This window comes from Saccopteryx leptura, chromosome 10 (genome assembly GCF_036850995.1).
Source record: "Saccopteryx leptura isolate mSacLep1 chromosome 10, mSacLep1_pri_phased_curated, whole genome shotgun sequence".
Classification (NCBI taxonomy): domain Eukaryota; kingdom Metazoa; phylum Chordata; class Mammalia; order Chiroptera; family Emballonuridae; genus Saccopteryx; species Saccopteryx leptura.
In genome coordinates, this window is record NC_089512.1 from 62,243,748 (window position 1) to 62,265,352 (window position 21,605).

General features: G+C 37.6%; 1 protein-coding gene across 1 annotated transcript in view; it reads right to left on the reverse strand.

Moving 5' to 3' along the window:
* Nucleotides 1-21,605, reverse strand: part of DNAH12 (dynein axonemal heavy chain 12) — a 399,320-nt gene that overhangs the window by 113,970 nt on the left and 263,745 nt on the right. Inside the window, exons 44-51 of the mRNA XM_066351331.1 lie at nt 17,364-17,525; nt 13,475-13,669; nt 6,986-7,119; nt 5,505-5,667; nt 4,686-4,766; nt 4,150-4,326; nt 2,119-2,250; nt 288-377 (exon numbers count right to left, since the gene is read on the reverse strand). Of these exons, the coding sequence (XP_066207428.1) occupies nt 288-377; nt 2,119-2,250; nt 4,150-4,326; nt 4,686-4,766; nt 5,505-5,667; nt 6,986-7,119; nt 13,475-13,669; nt 17,364-17,525 (1,134 nt within the window). The remainder of the gene's footprint in view (nt 1-287; nt 378-2,118; nt 2,251-4,149; nt 4,327-4,685; nt 4,767-5,504; nt 5,668-6,985; nt 7,120-13,474; nt 13,670-17,363; nt 17,526-21,605) is intronic.

Consider the following 21,605-nt stretch of genomic DNA (forward strand, 5'->3'; position numbering starts at 1 on the left):
CATATTTATTGATAAACTATGACAAAATGACACTTAGAGAACTCTTTCATGTCAATAATACACTAAAATATCAATTTATTAAATGACTGTCAAGGTCTGAAAGAAGAGTGGGTCTATGCATTATGAGAATTTATAAAATAGTCATTAACAAATAGAATGTTCCATTATTTTTTATTTTAATCCAAAATGGACTATCTTCTTATGTTTTAAATAGTATTATATAATGTAAAAGATCTTGTATATCTTAACAAAGTTACATTTACAAAAAAAAATCCAATGAAACTCACTGGAATGTTGTCCTTGTCATATTCTTTCAAATCTCTTAAGAAATTCATATCTCCCAGAAGTTTTTTGCTAGGTCCCCAGTAATCTAAAATCTATAAATAAAAATTTTCAAACTTATTATATGTACAATTAAAGATGCTCACTATATTTCTCCTTGAATTTTTAGATATATTTCCAGAGAAACTATATACTTTTAAAATACCATCTTTCATCTTCTTGGAAATAAAGAGACTCCTCTCCAAGAGCGTGTTATACAACTCAAATATTTAAAATATGAACTTATATATTTATTATAAAAATTAAACACTGAAAGGCCAATTATATGATTATTTTTCTTTAGAAAACAAGAAACGCAATTAGCATAAACATCATTACAATTTTATACAAAAACATATTTTTATTATTTCACTTTTACTTTCCTTTATTCTTAACTCTTTCAAACCAGAAAGGTAGAGATATAGACTGAAAGTTTGTGTTCCCTTCCCCTAAAATTCACATATGAAAGCCTAATCGCCAATGTAATAGTATTTGGGTCTTTGGAAGATGATAAGGTCAGGAGTGGGATTAATGTCCTTATAAAGCAGACCTCAGAGAGCTCCTTTTCTCTTCCACCATGTGAGGACAGCAAAAACACAGTCATCTATAAACCAGGAAGTGGACTCTCACTAGACATGAAACCTACCAGAACCTTGATCTTGGACTTCCCAGACTCCAGTACCATGATAATTAATTTCTATTGTTTCTAAGCCACCAGTCTATGTTATTTGTTATACAGATCAAATGGACTAAGACAGGTAGCAAACATTTTTCTAATAAACAAGCTACCCAGGCTCCCCAAATGAAATAAAGAAAACAGAAAGACAAAGATTATACATTGCTCTGCCAGTTAAAAGTTAAGCACAATTATAAATTGTACTAATGAAAGATATTAAACAACTAGCTGAATATTCTTTTTCCTACTTCCAGAAGCCTGATGGGGGGGTATATGTAGTGTGTAAGTGTAAGTGTGAGTATATAAAAATAAATTCGTAAGAGAAAAGCCTATTTATTTTCTTTATTATCTCAAAAAAGGAAAGAATGACCCCCCCAAAAACCCTAATTTTCCAGTTCAGGGATTCAAACCTAGGTATTATAAAAAACCTGAAAAGAAAATAAATCTATAACTTTAGCTTAGAATGGATGCTATATGTTCTTTTTTAAGGGATATGGCCTTGAATAATAATTATCTATATCAGCTAACATTTATTGTGAACTTAATGTGAAGCTTTATATATAAGAGCTTTATATGTATTCATCTAATCCTCACATTGATTTTATGAGGCAGGTACTATGATAACCTTGTTTTTACAGAATCTCATAGAGATTAAGCATCTTGCCCAATGTCATATTGCTAATGAGGCTGGGATTCCTGAAAATAGACATTCTGGCTCAGAGCAGATGGTTTTAACAACTTCACTATATTGTACACAGTAGAATTTTGAATGCTCAGAAACAACACCTATGTGGTTATATTTCAGATTCTTGAGAATCTTAACTGAAAAAGCACAGGAATCTTAGTGTTCATTCAATCCTATCCTTATGATAGTGGGGAATCCTGCATAGACAAAAAAGGAGATGGAATCAATCAAACCCACATTTTTCTGATGCTATCCTGCCTTAGCTTCACCCTGGAATAAATATAGATAGTGTTTTCCATAATTTATTCTGAATCCACTCAATCTGGAAAATAATGTTTTTTCCCTGGACTGGGTACTGTTGACATTTAATTTGATAGTTGCTGTAAAGTGTTCTGTACATTCATTAATTCAATTCAAATCTGTGTCTAGTTATTACCTTGCCTCCAGTTCCTGAAGTATCTGAAATTTTTTCTGGTTTTATATCTTTCATGACACAAACAGCAGCCATAACTAGTTTAACACCAGATGGAGGATTCTTCATCGATTTCACAATTGTAATGTCAGCTGGCTAAATCAAAAGAAAACAGCTTATCTTCAGAATAGTTTATTGCTAAATAATGAGTTTTTAAAGTAATGCTGGAGAATTAGTGTAAAAGCAATAGAGAAAAGTAACAATTTTCATCAGAAATTATAATTGTTTTTGCTTTGCATAGCTATGAAAGAATTAACAATAGAGAACTTAAACACAGGTTAAAAGCAATAGTTCTCAAACATCTGGTAGATTATAGATCCTTACAAGAATATAATAGCTATAAACCCTCCAGAAAAAAATGTTTTTGCACACAAACAAAATTTGTATGTAATCATATACCAAGTCCACACATAGAACCCAGGTTAAGAACCCTAATTCAGACAAAAACTTAATTCTGTATTTCCTCATATGTAATATTAATTTTACCAGCCCCACCCCCATGAAAAAAGAGGTAGGGATCAATTCTGAACTAAAAAAAAAAAAGATACATATTGTTATGACAGACACAATAGATTCACTTATTTATTTATTATCCACTCCAATATCCTTCTGACCTCCTTTGCAGTTGCTAGAAAGCTAAGATCTATATATTTTAGTTTCTTATGCAGCTAGTTTTGGAAGGTCATTAGGATCCACCATCAGTTCACTTGAATGATACTAGAATTCAGACTGCATAAGTGGGGAGATAGACACAGTGTAAGGCACCTGTTTGCTGATATGGATTGTGGTAGAGACTGTGTAGCTCTGTGAAGAAGGCTCTGCAAGCTTCTTACTCAGAGGGATCATTCCTCTGACAGACTGCTCACGCAGTTTGGCTTTGTGAGTCACTCCTGGCAGCTCAGCCTATGATCTGTTTCTTCAGCTCTTCCAACAATTCTGTAATCCATTTGTAAAATTTCCTAAAGAGACCTGCCGTTTTATACTAAATTGAAATAATTTTCTTTGTAACTGAACCCTATAGAAATCAATTCTCTTCTCTGCAACTCCTTAAGTCATATCAAAAACAGTATTTGATATCAAGAATGGTGCAAGCAACAGACTCACAATGAAAGAACTTAATATTGATTAGATTCAGTAACTGGCAGGGATTGAAGGCATCAAGAATTTTGTGAGTTTCAGAGACTGGAGTGCTGAAAGCCCATGGTACACAGTGATAAAAACAGTTATTTAGATTAATGCTCAAGCTTATCTGGAATGGAGTGCTTATTTAAAACAAGGCTTTGTCAGAATGGGTGGCTGTTGTGATAAATGTCTAAGGAGAGCATGAAGAAAGACCATTGGGTAGAGTGTGGCTTTTAAATGTGCCAAAGAGCCCACAGGTAGAAAATAATAAGCTCAGGGCTTTAAATTCCTGGCTAACAGCATCCTGAGAGTACTAGGAAGTTTCTATAAATGCCCTAAAATAATCTCATGTTCTACAATTACAAGGCTGATGTAACTGAAAATCAGATAGAATTTGCTCCTGTGAGATGTTGAATTACCCATAGATTGAACTCACTATCTTGTCAGGTTGCTTACATGACAGTTCGGGCACTGATTAGGAAAGAAGACAAAAAATGAGGTCTGAATATCCTGAACTGCCTTACTACACTGGGGCCTCCCTAGTCAACAAGAGCTACCTCTCCTGCTCTGTTTGGTGATGAGCTTGTTCTAGTCAGCCCTCCTGATCCACGTATGGAAGTACTTTGGCCTCTTGGACACTGTTGGTTTCATTCATTTTCATTGTAATATCCTGAACAAAAATTATAGATAAAATATGAAAAGAAAAAATAAGATAATATATCAAAGAGGAATTGTTAAGAGTCAAGTTTCATTTGACTGGACAAAAACAATATAATACCACCCACTGAAATAGAACTACACCTAATTAACTAAGGACCTGTACACAATTTTACTTTGTTGATGAAACACAAGGTAGCCAATTCAAATGCTTGCCTTCAGTGTATCCAGTGCAGACAGAGCTGCTTCCAAGGCTGGGATCGCCTCTGCTAAGTCACTTTCACACTCATTTTTCAGAACTTGAGCTTCTTCAGCCTTTCCACTGGCTATCTCTTCATCCAACTTCACAAACTTTCTTTTTGCTTCTACTTGTGCTGACTCTATCTCAATAACCTAAAGAAAAGACAGAAAGAAAAAACAAAGACAATTTCTCAAATATCCTACTGCTTTCTTCCTTCTAAAGACAAAAGAATGTTTGAAAACTAAGGAATCCAACATATCGTTTTGAAGGGTAGAAGGGCCCAAGATAAAATGAAGGTAAATGCAAATACATGTAACCTAATTTGGTAATGGACTTCCCACCTCCCTTCAAAAATAAAAGATACCACATGGACCTGAAGAGATAGCCAATCAATAGAAAAGGGTAAAGTCCCTAAGATGTAGGGGCAAAAATTAAGGTTTGTTTTCAAAGCTAATTTAACATATTTCAATTATTTTCTGACATCAATTAAAAAACATTCAGGATACTCTACCTGCATCATATGTGCATTTTCAATTTTAGCTTCCTCCAATTTGGGCTGTAACTGAACAAGCTCCTTTTTCATTTCACCAACCTAAATAGACAGTTCATCAATAAGTTTTCATAGCTACAATTGCTACAGAAGCCAAAAACAGAAAGCAAAACTTCAATGTATCATAAGATATTTGGGCCAGAAAATCTAAACTTTTTCTTCCTGCTGTTTACACTGTAAAAAGTCATGAGAGGGTGGCTAATTTTCTTCACAAAGTACTTTACCGTCCTAAGTATATGACAGGGCAGTGAGAGAACGCAGCTGCCATGAACGAAAAGAAGATAGAAAGAAGGTGGCAGCTCAGGGCATCCCTGCTGTCCTATGTGCGTGGTATATGGACCATGCATATGAACCACCCAAACCTCCATTGCGTACATTGAACTAATGCTACTAAGCATTAGTAGCACTTGACTCATTTTTAAAAACTTCAATCTTATATTTTACCAGCTATTAAAATAAAAAGTCAGCCCATACTTACTATATTCTTTCCAAATTCCAAAAAATTAAAAATAAAAGATATATTTGAATCTGTGTGGTCTGGGCAACCTAATAAACTTCTCTGAAACCCACTTTACTTACTTATTTATCTGTAAAATCGAGATCATAAAAGTTTCTACTTTATGGACTTGTTATGAGGAATAATTGAATGAATGAATGCATGTGAAATATACAACACAGTGCCTGGCAAATTATATATCGTCAATAAATTGTAGCTCTTGTTGTTTTTATTTTTACATTTCCTATTATATATTACCATTTTGAGCAACTCATCAAATTTACCTGAGACTCAGCAAAAGCTAGTTTGTCAAGTCCATTCACGTATTGTTGTTTTGCTTTCATAATAGCTTCTCGCCTTGTAGTCAAAAGCTGTTGAAATGAGGCAATGAGTTCAAGATAAGAAGTAGCAGTCACATAGTTATGGCGTCCTAACTCATGCAAGAACCTAAAAGAGAGGCAGATGACATATTTTAGTTTAAGTAATAGGCTTCACAAAGTAAGAGGTAAATTCAACATAGCATCAACAACAAGCATTTAAGAATAAAGGTTAATTTTAATTAGAGGCTGCTGAGTACTTGAACTCCATAGAGTTTAATAATTCTACATATAGGCACATCCAATTTCTTGTCTGCAAAAATATCAAATAGCAATGATGTATTTAAGAAGCACATATCAACAAAGATGTGTATCAAAGGTAAACTACAGTAAGAAAGATATAGGCCTTTTACATGTTTGATAAGCCAGGAAGATTTAACCCTGAAGGGACTCAAGATATTGTGTAAGCTAGGCAAGTATAGTAGGAAAGAGAACTGCAGATAGGATAGTAAGAATGAGTCACCATTCTTTACACAAGTGTGTCGCAAGTGTGTCACATGTCAGCTGAGTAGGGTATGGCCAGAAGTATGAGACATGGAAGCTATGGAAGCAATGATGTTTCATGGCAAGTATGTAGGCTAGAACCTACTTCTTGGTGCAACCGTCCAAGCCAGCCATACTAGTTGGCTGTATGACTCTAGCTATGGATAGGCAATATACTGTATTATGTAGTGATATGAGCCCTTGGGCTTATGCATCTTTGCAATGAAGATCTCAGAGATTAACAAAGTTAATAGAGATATGTTTGAAGTATCCACAGCCCACCAACCAGCTCCCCTTATCTGAGAACTTCTTTCTACCCATTGCTCCAGCAGCAATGTTTGTTCTATGAAACTTGCCACCCTGACCATAGCTGATCAGGGTTGGACACTGGACACAAACAAGGCTAATCACATTTTGGAACAAATTTGAAACAGGGAGTTGGAAACAGCCAGTCTCTGCCTATAGCTGTTGGAATTGTATGGAATTACAAAAAGTAAACTTAAAAATCAAGAAGCAGCCAGTTTCCTCCACATGTACTGAAAAGTAGAAAATTCCATCTGCAAAGAGAAAGAAGAAAATAGATGCCCAGACAGAAAGAGGAATAAGAAATGGATGAAAGGTGTTTCTGGTTTTAGAATGGTTTTCTAACTCCTGCTTCCAGTCACTTCTGAGATCCAGCTGTATTCTTTCCCTCAAGCTTTGTGAGATATCTCTGTATCTTTATAATAAATTCCTGCTTTTTATTAAAGCTAGATCAAGTAGCTTTCTATAACTTGCAAGCTGATGGTCTTAACTAATTAAATGATCAGAGAGATCTTGAAAACATAGAAACCCTATTAAAATTTTGGGCTTTCACAGAAAAATGCTTGGAAATATAGGACATTATTGTAATTAAAAATATTAACCTTTTTGAAAGATCCATAATAGAAGTGTGAAAGTGTTTGCAGATTGGAACTATTTCTTGTCGTTCAACCTCAGTAAGTTCCAGTGTTTCCAAGAATTTTACAGCTACCAGCTCAAGGGCATCTTCGGGCCATGGCTAAAAATAAGAAAAAGAAAAACTTATGAAATTTAAGGTGAATATTTCTACTCCTACTATGTAAGTTAAGTGTCTTCTATATAAGAAGAATTTGGAGTTGAGAAATTAAGCCTTAATGGAGAAAACAGAATTAGGGGGATTGAGGTCACAAGTAAATTTATGAAAGATCTAATACATATATGTTCACATGCCCAAATTGAAGCTAATACAATATAAAGAAAAGGTCAATGATATTTTTCATTTTAAGGTATATTTTACTGCTTTCTTTACTCTTCTACTTGGATGTACAGGCACCCCAAATTTAGTGTGACAGTGGCGGAGGTTGCTAGTTGCTCATCTAATATCTATTAGCCTTTTTTCCTAAGGACTCCAATTATATTCCAGGTGTTAATATGCCCAGCCACAAAAGTACATTTCCTAGACTCCCTTGCAATTCAGAGTGGTACAGACATATATGCAGTTGTTGGGTAAAGATTTTGGGAAAGGCTCTTCAGAGGGTTACCTCAAGGTGGTATGTATCTTTTTTGCTTTTCCATTATTCTAATTCTTGCCTTGAACACAAGATGTGACAGTTGGAGCTCCAACAGCCAACTTAGACCATAAGATGACTTTGAGGTTGGAACCACATGCTAAGGATAGTAAAGCAGAAAGAACTTGGGATTCTGATGACCTTAAGCCACAAAGCCCTGGTCAGTTTATCTTTAGAATTTGTTCTATAACAGAGGGAAAAACCCTATGCATTGAGTTTGGGATTCTGTCACAAGAAGCCCATCACAAATTCTGAACTGTTGCTACATGCAAAGCTGAACTTTCTATTTTCTTCCCCACAAATTTGCTGTTTCTTCTCCAGTCTTTCCTGTCTCTGTTTTTCCTGGAATATGCCAAACATGCTTCTGCCTCTGGGCCTTTGAACATCTGTTTACTCTGACTACAACCCTCCTTACCTAGGACTCCCCATGGTTTCACCTCTTTGTTCAAATGCCAACTTATTGGCAAGGTCTTCCCAGAGCACTCTTCCTAAAACTGCATTTCTCCCTTCATTATAACTCCCCTTATCCTGAGGGGTTTTTTTTAGTACTTAGAGATATCTGATACATATTTATTTATTTATTTATTTGCTTATTTTCTGTCCCCCCACCACTAAAATATAAAGTCCATGGAAATGAGGACTTTGTTTTTTTCACCACTGTTCTATTTAATACCTAAAATAGAACTTGTCAATAAATATTTAAAATATTTATTTGATGAAATAATTTATGTTAAATGAGTAATTAAACTTCACTTGCTTATTAAAATATTTTATAAATTTCCTTTCAACAAGATGCTTGTAATTTTTTCCTTGTAAGCAGACAATATGCATTTTAAGATCAATTTTTTCAGTGTCTGACCCTCTTCCTAGTAAAATTCAAATTTTTTTTTTTTTTTTTTTTTTTTTTAAATTTCTGAAGCTGGAAACGGGGAGAGACAGTCAGACAGACTCCCGCATGCGCCCGACCGGGATCCACCCAGCACGCCCACCAGGGGCGACGCTCTGCCCACCAGGGGGCGATGCTCTGCCCCTCCGGGGCGTCGCTCTGCCGCAACCAGAGCCACTCTAGCGCCTGGGGCAGAGGCCAAGGAGCCATCCCCAGCGCCCGGGCCATCTTTGCTCCAATGGAGCCTTGGCTGCGGGAGGGGAAGAGAGAGACAGAGAGGAAGGGGGGGGGGGTGGAGAAGCAAATGGGCACTTCTCCTATGTGCCCTGGCGGGGAATCGATCCCCAGTCCCCCGCACGCCAGGCCGACGCTCTACCGCTGAGCCAACTGGCCAGGGCCAAATTCAAATTTTTTTGATCAAACACTCCATTGGTAAAAATATTTTAAGCACACACTACCAATGTATGCATATTTAATAATAGATTATACAGGCATTGGAAAAAGTAGGTTTATAGCTATGAGTATGCAAAACAGAATTTATTCTTACATATTTTTTCAACTGGAAACCTACTTTTGCCCACCCCTGTATACATGTGGTATTATTGTACTAATATATATTTTAAACCTTAGTAGAGGCTTCTAAAGATTTATTTAAGATCGGTACATTTTTGTAAAAGGCCAGAATAAGTGTCATATGGCTTATACATCACAAAAATATTACAGAAGTTCATCTTTGTGTTCCAGGGGTTTTGTTCTTAAATATCCTGCTAATCATGAAGATTTAATGATATCCGTTGTGACAGAAACCATCTTACTGTGTCTTCAAACAAAGGGTATATATTATCACATATGAGAAGAAGTTCAGAAGTAGGGTATTTCCACAATTGCTTCATTTAGAAGTTCAACTATGTCATTTAGTATTCAGCTTTTTCTTTCTTTCCTTTAAAAAAATTTTTAAAATGTATAGAGAGAGGAAGGAGAGAGAGACAGAAACATTTATCAGTTCCTGTATGTGCCCTGATGGGGGATTGGGCCAGCAACTTTTGCATATTGGGACGATGCTCTAATCAACCAAGCTATCCAGCCAGGGCACAGTTTTTTCTTTTTGTTCTATCATTCTCAGAGTTTGTCCCATCATGATGACAAGATGAATTTTGCAGCAGTGGACATTGCATTCTCTAGTCACCAGGCTGAGAGACAGAAAAGGCCTTTTCCTACCATGTAATACAAAACATAGAGTAAAAACAAAAACAAACAAAAATAAAACCCAAATAAACTTTTCCCTAAAACTAACTTTAACTCAGGACCCATTGGCAAGCAATGGGTCATGAATAGGCTCATGTATAAACCAATTAACAGTAATATTGAGAGTAATATAAACCAATATTGATTTCCAGCGGTTCTCAACCTGTGGCTTTAGGCGACCCCTGTGTTTTGGTCGTTCGACCCCTGCCGTGGTTGCGACCCACAGGTTGAGAACCGCTGATTTAGACTAATCAGGAACCAATCTACATAAAGGGTGATTTGCCAAACAAAATCTAAATCCTGTCAGCAAGGATGAGGTGAGTAGAAAATAACTATTGATAGATAACCAAGAGTATCCCCCATACCATCATGAACTGATATTGTAAGGCATGAGGTACCCTGGGGATAAGATTTATCATTTAAACAGTTGATATAACTTCACATTCCAAATAGCCTTCTGAAATTTGTATTTACCAGCATCTTGTCAGATCTTATTAAGTAGTCATTGTTTTTGTCTCATGATGTGACTAACACAGAGCTCAAGCTAGTTTATGTCATTCTCTTACTGTCCACTTATAATTGCATTATATCTTCACTTTTCAGTTCACTGCAGGAATCCCCCAGGATACCATGCATATCATCTATGAAACATGGCCATACAAATTGAGCAAGAATATCAATGTTAATCCTTATAAAATATTTCATACAAAGTGAATATTCCCATATCCCTGTTCTTATTCTCTGAATTGTTTTGGTACCCCAGTTAAGTGTACACACTACTTTGGAGACTAGAGCTCTATCAAAGAAGTCAATGCCTTCCTGATTGTGTGACACACAGTGATTGGCACTCACCTCCTGAGTTTCACAGACCCAGGCCCTAAACAAGGCCATCAGTTTCTCTGACATAGGTTCTACGTCCTCACTGCTTCACTGTAAAATCTTTATTCCACTCTGTCAACCACTTAATCTCCCTTTATCTATTTGCAACTCCCAGTTCCTTCATTTTTAAAATTCCCCAACAAGTAAGAATCACTTATAATAGAATAGAAAGTCTCATGATTACAAAAAAAAAAGGTATCTAAAAGTAGAATTACATGTATAATATTTCACAGACTCTGGCGGGTTGGCTCAGTGATAGAGCATGGGCCCGGCATGTGAATGTCCTGGATTTGATTACTGATCAGGGCATACAGGAGAAGCAATTATATGCTTTTTGACCCTTCTTCCCCTCCCTTCTTTCTCTTTCTTCCCCTCCCATAGCTGTGGATCCACTGGAGCAAGTTGGCACCCAGTACTGAGAATGGTTCCATAGCCTCACCTCAGGTGCTGAAATAGCTCAGTTGTCAAGCAATGGAGCAATAGTCCCAGATAGGTAGAGCATCACTTCCTAGTGAGCTTGCTGGGTGGACCCCGGTTGAGGAGCATGCAGGAGTCTGTCTCTCTACCTCCCCGCTTCTCACTTAAGAAAAATGAAAAAAGCCTCAGCAAGCAGACAGAGCATTGGACTGGGACATGGAGGACCCAGGTTCAAAACCCCGAGGTCGCCTGCTTGAGTGCAGGCTCATCAGCTTGAGTGCAGGGTTGCTGGCTTGAGCGTGGGATCATAGACATGACCCCATGGTCGCTGGCTTGAAGCCCAAGGTCACTGGCTTCAGCCCAAAGTAGCTGGCTTGAGCAAGGGGTCACTCACTCTGCTGTAGCCCCCCTGGTCAAGGCACATATGAGAAAGCAATCAACTAAGGAGACTAAGGAGCCACAACGAAGAATTGATGCTTCTTATCTCTACCTTCCTGCCTGTCTGTCCCTATTTGTCTCTCTCTCTCTCTCTCTCTCTCTCTCTCTCTCTGTCTCTGTCACACACACACACACACACACACACACACACAAAGATTTCACAAAAGAAAAACTCATGGTTGGACAAGCTTTCTTTGGCTTTGCTTTTGTGCTACTTAATAGAAGCAGTGTTAAGATATGGTTTGCATACAGCAAAATTGTTTCACATAACTTTTATTGTCATATATACACTAAAACATCCACTAGCTGAAACATATGTGCAGTCCTCAAACACGCAATGGACAAATAGGCAAAGGAGAATAAAACAAATTAGTATCAGAAATTTGTTTTTAAAAGAAATTATCCGAGGTCAATCAACAGTCCACATTCTATTGGACATAAAACAATTAAATAGAAGGCATCATAAGCTACTGTTCTCAAAAGCATAAATACTTAATGGTCTTACACAGGCAGTGATAATTTGCTGTAAGATTAAGTGAGGTGGCAGCCTTCATCATTTGGAGCTGGCATGACCAAAATTGCCACCCAGTTGATCTCCCTGTTTCTTGTTTTGCCCCACTCCAAATCATTTACCATATAGCCTCCATTTTTTTTTTTTTTAAATAAGAGGCAAGGAGATTCCCACATGTGCCCTGATCAGGATCCACCTGGCAACCCCCATCTGGGGCTGATGCTTACATCAACTGAACTATCTTTAGCACCCAGGGCCACACTTAAACCAACTGAGCCACTGGCTGCAGGAGGGGAAGACAAAGGTGAAAAAGTAGGGAAGAGAAGCAGATGGCTGTTTTTCTTATGTACCCTGACCAGGGATCGAACCTGGGATGTCTGCATGCTGGGCTGATGCTCTATCCACTAAGCCAACAGGCCAGGGTTGTTTTGTTTTTCTAAAATAAAGATTAGCTAAATATACATTAATCATCATGTAGCATCTTTGATATAAAACCAAATTCCTAGGCACATTCACAAATTCCTTTATAACCTGTCACCCACTCAAAGCTCCAACTTAATTCCTATTGTTCCATTGCCAGTCAGCTATATCAAACTACTTGTAGTTGTCTAAATGAGCCATTCCATCCACACTGTTTTACCTTTGTTCATATTATCCCCATGTGATGGTTGATTTTATGTACCAACTTGACCATGGACCACAAGGTGCCCATGATTAAACATTACTCTGGGTGTTTCTGTGAGGTGTGTTTTGGGATGTATTTATTTCTATTTAATTCAATTTAATTCAACAGAGTGAGTAAAACAGATTGCCCTCCCTAATGTGAGTGGGCTTTTTTCAATCGGTTGAAGGCCTGAAAAGAACAGAAGGCAGACCCTCCCTGAACTGTCTTCAATCTGGGACATTAGTTTCTTTTTCCTGCCTTTAGACTTGAACTAAAACATCAGTTCTTTCTGGTCTCAAGCCTGTTGGCCTTCAGACTAGAACTATAGGTGCCCTGGGTCTCCAGCTTGCCAACTGCAGGTCTTGGAACTTGTCAGCCTCCAAAATAAGAATTGTAGAACTTATAATACACATATGCATATATATGTGCATGTGTGTATATACATAATTCATCCTATTGGTTCCTAAGATACCCCTTCTTTAGTCAATTAACTCATTTTCATATGTCAGAGATTCACAGTCTTAATTACATCTTTTGCACACCAAGATTATAGCCCTTTTATATAATTGTTATGCTCATTTGCTGATTGCCTTTTCTGTCTTCCATTCTAGAGTATGAGCTCTTTGTGGGGATCATTAGTCTTACCTGTTCCTGGTGCCAACCACTATGCCTGTCATGAGAGTAAGTGATCAAGAAACATTTGCTGACTGTATATTAATGAAGCTTCAGTAAGATTTCAGTAAAATTCTAAAAGATTTAATTGCTCCCCACTAAAAAATTACAAACCTGAAACCAGTCAATGGTACAGCAATTGATGAGGGATGGAAATTGTCTCAAGCGATTTCGAAAAGCATTTCCAATGGGGCTAAAGGCCACTACAATGTGAAGGTTGTCTTTGCAGCGATTCACAAAGAAAGCAAACAGGGCTAAAGGACTAAGTTCATCATGTTTATTGCCAGCCTGAGCTACAGGACGAACACCCTAGGGGACATCAGAAAATAAAAATATGATAAATACAAACATAAGCTGATAACGAGATTAGTAGACTTTAGAATATTAAGATTTTTTATTATCTTCTTGTAAATATTTTAAAATTTTTGTTTCCATATCAGTAGAATAGCTTTAATATAGTTTGTACTTAGAAGACTTCTCCCAACTCCATAATGCTATAATTTAAAAACAAGTATCTGCCAAGAATTTAACTTATAAAGATATGTACAAAAAGTTCACCAAGATATATTCAACATTGCTGCTTTTAAGAGGAAAAATCTAAAGCATCTAGTTTAAAACATTACAAAACATCTATATATTGTAATTTCATACAACTGTTATAAATAATAAGGTGCATCAATATCAGTGCCATGGCAAGATCAGCAAGATAAAATAAGTGAAAAAAATTGTGCAACAGTATATATATATTGCTCACAAAAATTAGGGGATGATGAAATATCCTCAATTTTTGTGAGTAGTGTAATATGATCCTCTTTGCTAAATTAAAAAATATATCAGATATATAAGTACATACACACCTTGTCATGGAAGCAATCTCAAAGAACTATTAGTAGTAGTTACTTTTGATGAGATGGACTTAAGGGATAGTATGAGAAAGGGTTTCAATTTTTTTTTTTTACAGAGACAGAGAGAGAGTCAGAGAGAGGGACAGATAGGGACAGACAGACAGGAAGGGAGAGAGATGTGAAGCATCAACTCATATCTGAGGCACCCTAGTTGTTCAATGATTGCTTTCTCATATGTGCCTTGATGGGGGAGGGGAGGAGGGAGCTCCAGCAGAGTAAGTGACCCCTTGCTCAAGCAAGTGACCCTGGGCTCAAGCCAGCGACTTGGGCTTCAAGCCAGCAACCATGGGGTCATGTTTATGATCCCATGCTCAAGCCAGCAACCCCGTGCTCAAGCTGGTGAGCGCACGCTCAAACAGGATGAGCTTGTGCTCAAGCCAGTGTCCTCAGGGTTTCAAACTTGGGTCCTCCATGTCCCAGTCCAATGCTCTATCCACTGCACCACTGCCTGGTTAGGCGAGGCTTTCATTTTTTATTTTGGACATCTTTCTTGGTTTATTTCATTTCTTTTTTACTTTGGACAGTCTTATGTTGTTTGAATTCTCTAACTTTATACTTATAATGCTTGCACTTAAAAAATGTAAATAAGGTTCTCTAGTAATGAGCTTATGGGTCACTTTAAATTTTCTTTCTTTGTCTATTTTTAAATGAGAAAGGCATTTTATGTGAGGTTAGACATAATGGCTCCAGAACCAAACTTCTTGAATTCAAATCCCAGTTTGCAGTTTATTATTTATTTGATCTGGGAAAAGGTTATTTCACCTCTCTGTGACTTAGTTTCCTCATCTTTAAAATGGGGAAAAGAGTACCTACAGCAGAGAGTTGTTGAGGGATCAAATGAGTTATGGCACATGAACATTTAGAATAATTTTTGCCATATAGATAATTGTTAGCTTTTATTTTATATCCTACATTTCTCCTTGTTCAGAGCCCTAAAGGTTCCATAGTCAATAAAGTGTCTTATAACTAGATTTTAAAAGTTTTATATAGGGGTGGTCACAATGATCATATAATTTCTATTGTTACTATAATGAATTTATTTCTAAAACAATTACCTACTATAGATATGTTCTGCTTTCTGTGATAGCTATATCCATGGAAAACTGTAAATCAATATAGTATATGCATGCTGATGGTAATTCTCAAATTATGATTACTATGACCAGTGTCAGTTCAGAAAATTATGTTCAGGTGGTCTACCTGCACTAAATGTGGCAAATAAGAAGTCACTGCTACATAGAAAAAAACATTGCAATAACAATTCTGCAAGGAGTGCAAATGACAGTGGAAAGAGTTGTCTGGAAATGTAGGTCTCAGGCTGGAACTCTGATGAAGTCAGAGAGATGTGCTGAGTCTTTAAGAGGTGTCTTTAGGCAGTGCCAGAGCCAAGGTTAGAGGTCAGTTATCAGAAATAAGGTTTAGAGTAAAATCTTTGTCAGAGGAATGACATAAACAAAGTCCAAGACATGGATTTCAAAGTGGAATGCACAGGATTATGAAAAGAAAATAACAGAACTTCTCCCATATTACTTTTATATTTAAAAAATTGGTATAAAGCAAGCAGAAATAGGTATGCATTTTAGTATCCTTGAGTTCTGTCCGTGACTATTTCCTTGTGGTCAAATGGATATGGTGTTCTTAGGCTTGGGTGGAACATGAGGAAAAGAAGTTCTTAAAGCCACTGTTGGATCATGCCATAACAGCAGTGAAGCGAGTTTGTAGCAAAGTGGCAAGAAGAAAAGGTAAACAATAGCTAAAACAAGCAGGAAGGCCTAGCAAAGCTTAGGTGACTACTTCTTGAATGGGAGTATGGGAGATGAATTTATCTCATGAATTAAGAGAATCAACATTCTTCAACAGCCTTGGCCACATCCTTGACAAAATCCAGCCTAGATACAAGTAGAGATCTCGGGATCTTTGTTTCTTTTCTCCTTCCCCACCCAAGCTACAGACTGATAATACTATTTACTGAGTGTTTTTTAAAGTGTCTGATGCTCCATAAGTGCTTTATTTCATTTGCTCCTCAGATTAACAACAACCCTATGCAGGAAGAAATATAATGTATATAATAGTTCCATTCCACACAAGAGAAAAACAGGGATTTATTCCAAGTGTTATCACTGGAGGCTGGAATTCTGAAGGATCCAGGTGTGATTAATATATTCTGTGGGTAAAAGTAGTTGTGGTAATGAGAAGGGAAAATTACTAGCAGAGATCTTATGGGGGAAGATCTTAGAAATGGTGATTGAAGGTCAGGACATCTGAAGTAGTGGGTGATTGACAATTGTGATTTTTGTCAATTTGGTCACAAAGCATGACACTTGGATATGTCAGAATTGTTATGACAAGTAGTTTTATTAAGGGTTTTGAAAAATTTTAACCAGTGGTAAACCATAAAAACCAATCAAGTAATGTTTTAAAACCATGTATTCTCATATCACTGTAACCATAAGACATGATTTTAAAATTGCGATCATAAAACATGCTAAATAAGATAAAGCTAATGAAACAAACTGCTATCATAATGAAAAATGGAATTATAAAATAAAATTGTCTCATAATTATAGTAGAAGTGATTTAAAATTCACCAAAAAGATGTATTAAAATAAGAAACTTTAAATTTTTAATTACAGGCCCTGGCCGATTGGCTCAGTGGTGGAGCGTCGGCCTGGCATGCGGAGGACCTGGGTTCCATTCCCGGCCAGGGCACGTGGGGGAGGCGCCCATTTGCTTCTCCACCCCCCCCTTCCTCTCTGTTTCTCTCTTCCCCTCCCGCAGCCGGGGCTCCATTGGAGCAGGGATGGCCTGGGCGCTGGGGATGGCTCCTTGGCCTCTGCCCCAGGCACTGGAGTGGCTCTGGTCGCAGTGGAGCGTCGCCCCTGGTGGGCGTGCCGGGTGGATCCCGGTCGGGCGCATGCGGGAGTCTGTCTGACTGTCTCTCCCCGTTTCCAGCTTCAGAAATTTAAAAAAAAAAAAAAAAAAAAAAATTAATTACAAAATTCTTTGCACAAGCTATATTTATCCTGAAGAGCAGAATAAAGTTTCAAGATAACAACATTTCTGTGCTGGGAGGCACTCACTCCCTAAAAAGCATTTACCTCCATCACTTCTTGTTTTTCATCTGTTGCAAAAATGTTAGGTACTTCTCCCGTATTAAGCACACTGTCAATATCTTCTAGAAAAGCTTCCTCTTTAATCTGAGTGTCCGTGATTAGAAAGACTGTTTTCTGGCCCTTCATGCCCACATTCCTTAATAGAACCTTAAAATAAAAACATACTTATAAGCAGATTATATTAGACCTTTGTTGTTTTTGCTTTCCCTTTCTTTCTCCTCCTATTGATAATGATTTCTGAATTTTAGAGTAGTACTTCTCCCCACTTCCATGGGCTGTCAATCAGGGCCTTCATTTTGCCTGTCCCTGGGTGGGAGACCCCCAACTTATCAGTTTCCAAAGCTCCTACACATAGTCATTGATTCAAAGGAGTACATGTGGTTTACGAAGTGTGCCCAATCATTGTCTTATTTTAGGGATAAAGAGGCACTTGAAAACAGAAAAAATCTGTTGCTCTCTCCTTTTTTTAAAATTGATTTTAGAGAGAGAGGAAGGGAGGGAAAGAAAGAAACATCAATTTGTTGTTCCACTTATCTATGCACCCTCTGGTTGACTCCAGTTTGTTCCCCAACCGAGGAATTAAACCTGCAACTCTGGTGCATGTGGCCAGTGTTCCAGCCAACTGAGCCACCCAGCCATGGCTCACTGTCATTCTGAGATGGGGATTATAAAAATCAGTAATTTAGAATTAGTAGGGGCCAACTGTGTGGTCACATGAAATGAGTCTGCTAGAGACAGAAGCCAAATGGAAGCGAGCATGTGACAGAAAAAGTAATTACTGAGGACTTAACTTGACCCCAAATTCAGCCATGTCAAAACCCTATCTATCTTTGAACTATTATGACATGTAAGACAATAACTCTGTCTTTTGCTTGAGTTTTTTGTTTTGTTTCGTTTGTCCATTGCAACCAAAGATTCCCAACCAATATAAAGATAGAAACTCAGTGGTTATGCTGGAGTTTACTTATTTCAGGTGGTAGAATTAACTGTTAAAATTTCAAGAACTTGTAACTAGATTGTTAAACTCAACCAGCATTAAAAATTAAATTATATAAACCTATAATTAAATTAATTATATTAAAAACAAAGGTAACAAATACACTCCTATTTTATTATGTTTACTATTATCTATACCAGTGATGGATAATCTTTTGAGCTTGGTGTGTCAAAATTTGCCAAAAAACCGAGCATAACACTGGTTATGTGTCACTTCAAGAAAAAAACCATAATTTCACAATATTTATAGTTTAAATAACAAAAATGTATAATTGTAATATATAACTGTATTTAATAAACCAAAAACTAATCATTTAACTTACCTGCTTAGTGACTTCTTTGTTCATCTGTCAGTCGGTTTCTTTTGTTGGTCTTGATATTATTTAATTTTTGTGGGTTGCCATGAACTAAGATAAATGAGGGGGAAGGGGAATTCTTTAACTAACCTGCCTATTAGTGACTTTTTTGTTGCTGAATTTCATTGGCTAAATCTTCAATTGAATGTTGGTATTTTGTACACTTCAAGCCCAATCAAGTGCTACTAACTTCATCTGTCAATCTGTTTCTTTTGTTGGTTTTGATATTATTTAACGCTGAGAATAAGGTTTCACAAAAGTACATAGAGAGAAAAATTGTGAGTAAAGCCATTGCTATATTTTTCAGGGTGCTAAAAGTGTCTGGTAATCGGTTCCAGGCACTCCAAATTTCCTGTTCATAGTGGCACTCCTCTTGATTCTCCAAGCGGCACCTTTCCAGATTCTCAGGCTTTGACTTCAAGTCGACAAACACCTGAGCCCAGATGCTGTCTTGAAATTCTGCAAGTTGCATCTTATGTAAATTAAGATGGCTGCCGCTATTTCTAATGGCGGGAAATGGCACCCATAGCATAGGCCCTCGCCTCTCCCAGCCTCCCCCTCACTTATCTCAGTAATGATGGTCAATTAGAAATCCATGACACCCCAGAACAGTAGATTGGATGATGGTTGCTATGGTTATGTGGTTGCTGGTAATGGCGATCACAGGGCCCCCAGAGATGCGTCCTCCATGGCATTCCGCTGATCCCTGCTCCGCCGGTCAGAAGTGAGGTCAAAGATCCCCTAATACCCTAACCAGAAGTCCCAGAACTAGACACTCTGTGCTGGAGTTCTGTTGTTTTGGCCTACAGACCTTCAGCACAGTGTCTACACTAGAGCAAATGTTTTATCCTTGGCTACTGCACCTGACCATGCAGGAGCCGAGAATGAAACGTCCTTCTCGGCATGCGGCCCCATACTTCTCTGGTATGCGGCCAGCCCCATATTTCTCTAGTATGCGGCCACATGTGGCCACGTGTCACTGAAAATGGCTACGCCTGTCAGTGCTGACACATGTGTCATAGGTTCGCCATCACAGATCTATACTATGGAAGTTATTTAAATTGACTATTTATACAGTAAAAAAACCATGCAAGGTGTTCAAACACATAACTCTTTACAACTCTGTTTTCAATGACATCATGTTGATAGCATTAATCATCCATGGTAGGAGTTTATATATCACAGAAATTTGCAAATGCTACAAATAAGAGGTTCCCCTTGACCTCCTAGAGAGTTTGATTATTAAACATTTGTCAGCATACCAGTGGATATAGGTAAAGTGAAAACAGTATCACTACTTCTGCAAATGATTTTTAAGATAAGTTTTTTCTTTAAAAATCATATATTTTAGCCTGACCAGGCAGTGGTGCAATGGATAGAGTATGGAACTGGGATGCAGGAGGACCCAAGTTCCAGACCCCAAGGTCACAGCTTGAGCATGGCTCATCTGGTTTGAGCACAGCTCACCAGCTTGAACCCAAGGTCACTCTGTCTTGAGCAAGAGGTCACTGGGTCTGCTGTAACACCCCAGTCAAGGCACATACGAGAAAGCAATCAATGAACAACTAAGGTGCCACAATAAAGAATTGATGCTTCTCATCTCTCTCTCTTCCTGTCTGTCTGTCCTTCTCTCTGACTCTCTGTCACAAAAACAAAAACAAAAACATATACAGTGTGTCCCTAAAGTCATTGTGCACTTTTGACCAGTCACAGGAAAGCAACAAGAGACGATAGAAATGTGAAATCTGCACCAAATAAAAGGAAAACTCTCCCAGTTTCATACCTATTCAGTGCAGTTCGATGTGGGCTCACGCATAGATTTTTTAGGGCTCCTTAGGTAGCTATCCCGTATAACCTCTACAGACTCGTCACTGACTGATGGCCTACCAGAACGGGGTTTCTCCACCAAACTGCCAGTTTCCTTCAACTGCTTATCCCACCGAGTAATGTTATTCCTATGTGGTGGCACTTCGTTATAAACGCTCTGATATTCACGTTGCACTTTGGTCACAGATTCGAATTTAGCGAGCCACAGAACACACTGAACTTTCCTCTGTACCGTCCACATCTCGACTGGCATGGCCGTGGGCTGCTCTGCTGTATACATGATGTTACGTCATCATCTGCGCATTAGCACATGCTGCCACATCATCCTACAGAAACTGGGAGGGTTTTCCTTTTATTTGGTGCAGATTTCACATTTCTATCATCTTTTGTTGCTTTCCTGTGACTGGTCAAAAGTGCACCATGACTTTACGGACACACTATATTTTAAATAAATTTTATCATTTAAGTAACTGCTGGATTTTAATATTATACAAACTTTGCCTTTTTTCACTAAACCCATCTTCCAATATGCAGGCCGTTGAGATTTTAGATATAATAAGTATAATTATATTTAAAAGTCATATTTAAATACACAATGTGTGAAACTGTTTACAAATAAAAAATGAGTTAAAATTTCCAAAATACTAATTATAGGGCAGGGATATTACAAGGAGTTTTACATACATAGTATAATTTAATCACAATCACCTATGAAATAGATGGTATTATCCAAATACCCAAAATAAAGAAACTAGAGAGTAACATTAGCAAGATGACAGACTAGGAAGTTCCAGGCCCCCTTTCTCCCATGTAGACACCAAATTAGCAATCTGCAGAACAAAATACCTTTGTGAGAACTGTAGAAACTAATTAAGAGGATGTAGCACCCCCAGGAGTACATAAAAAAGAGAAGGGAGAATACAAGGAGGGTAAGAGAAATTTACTGCATTTTTCTCACCTTAGCCCTTCCCCTATCCAGCATATAATAACACAATCAGGAGCATGGCATCATTCCTGGCTCCTCCCTCAGGATCGAAGAAAAGGAACT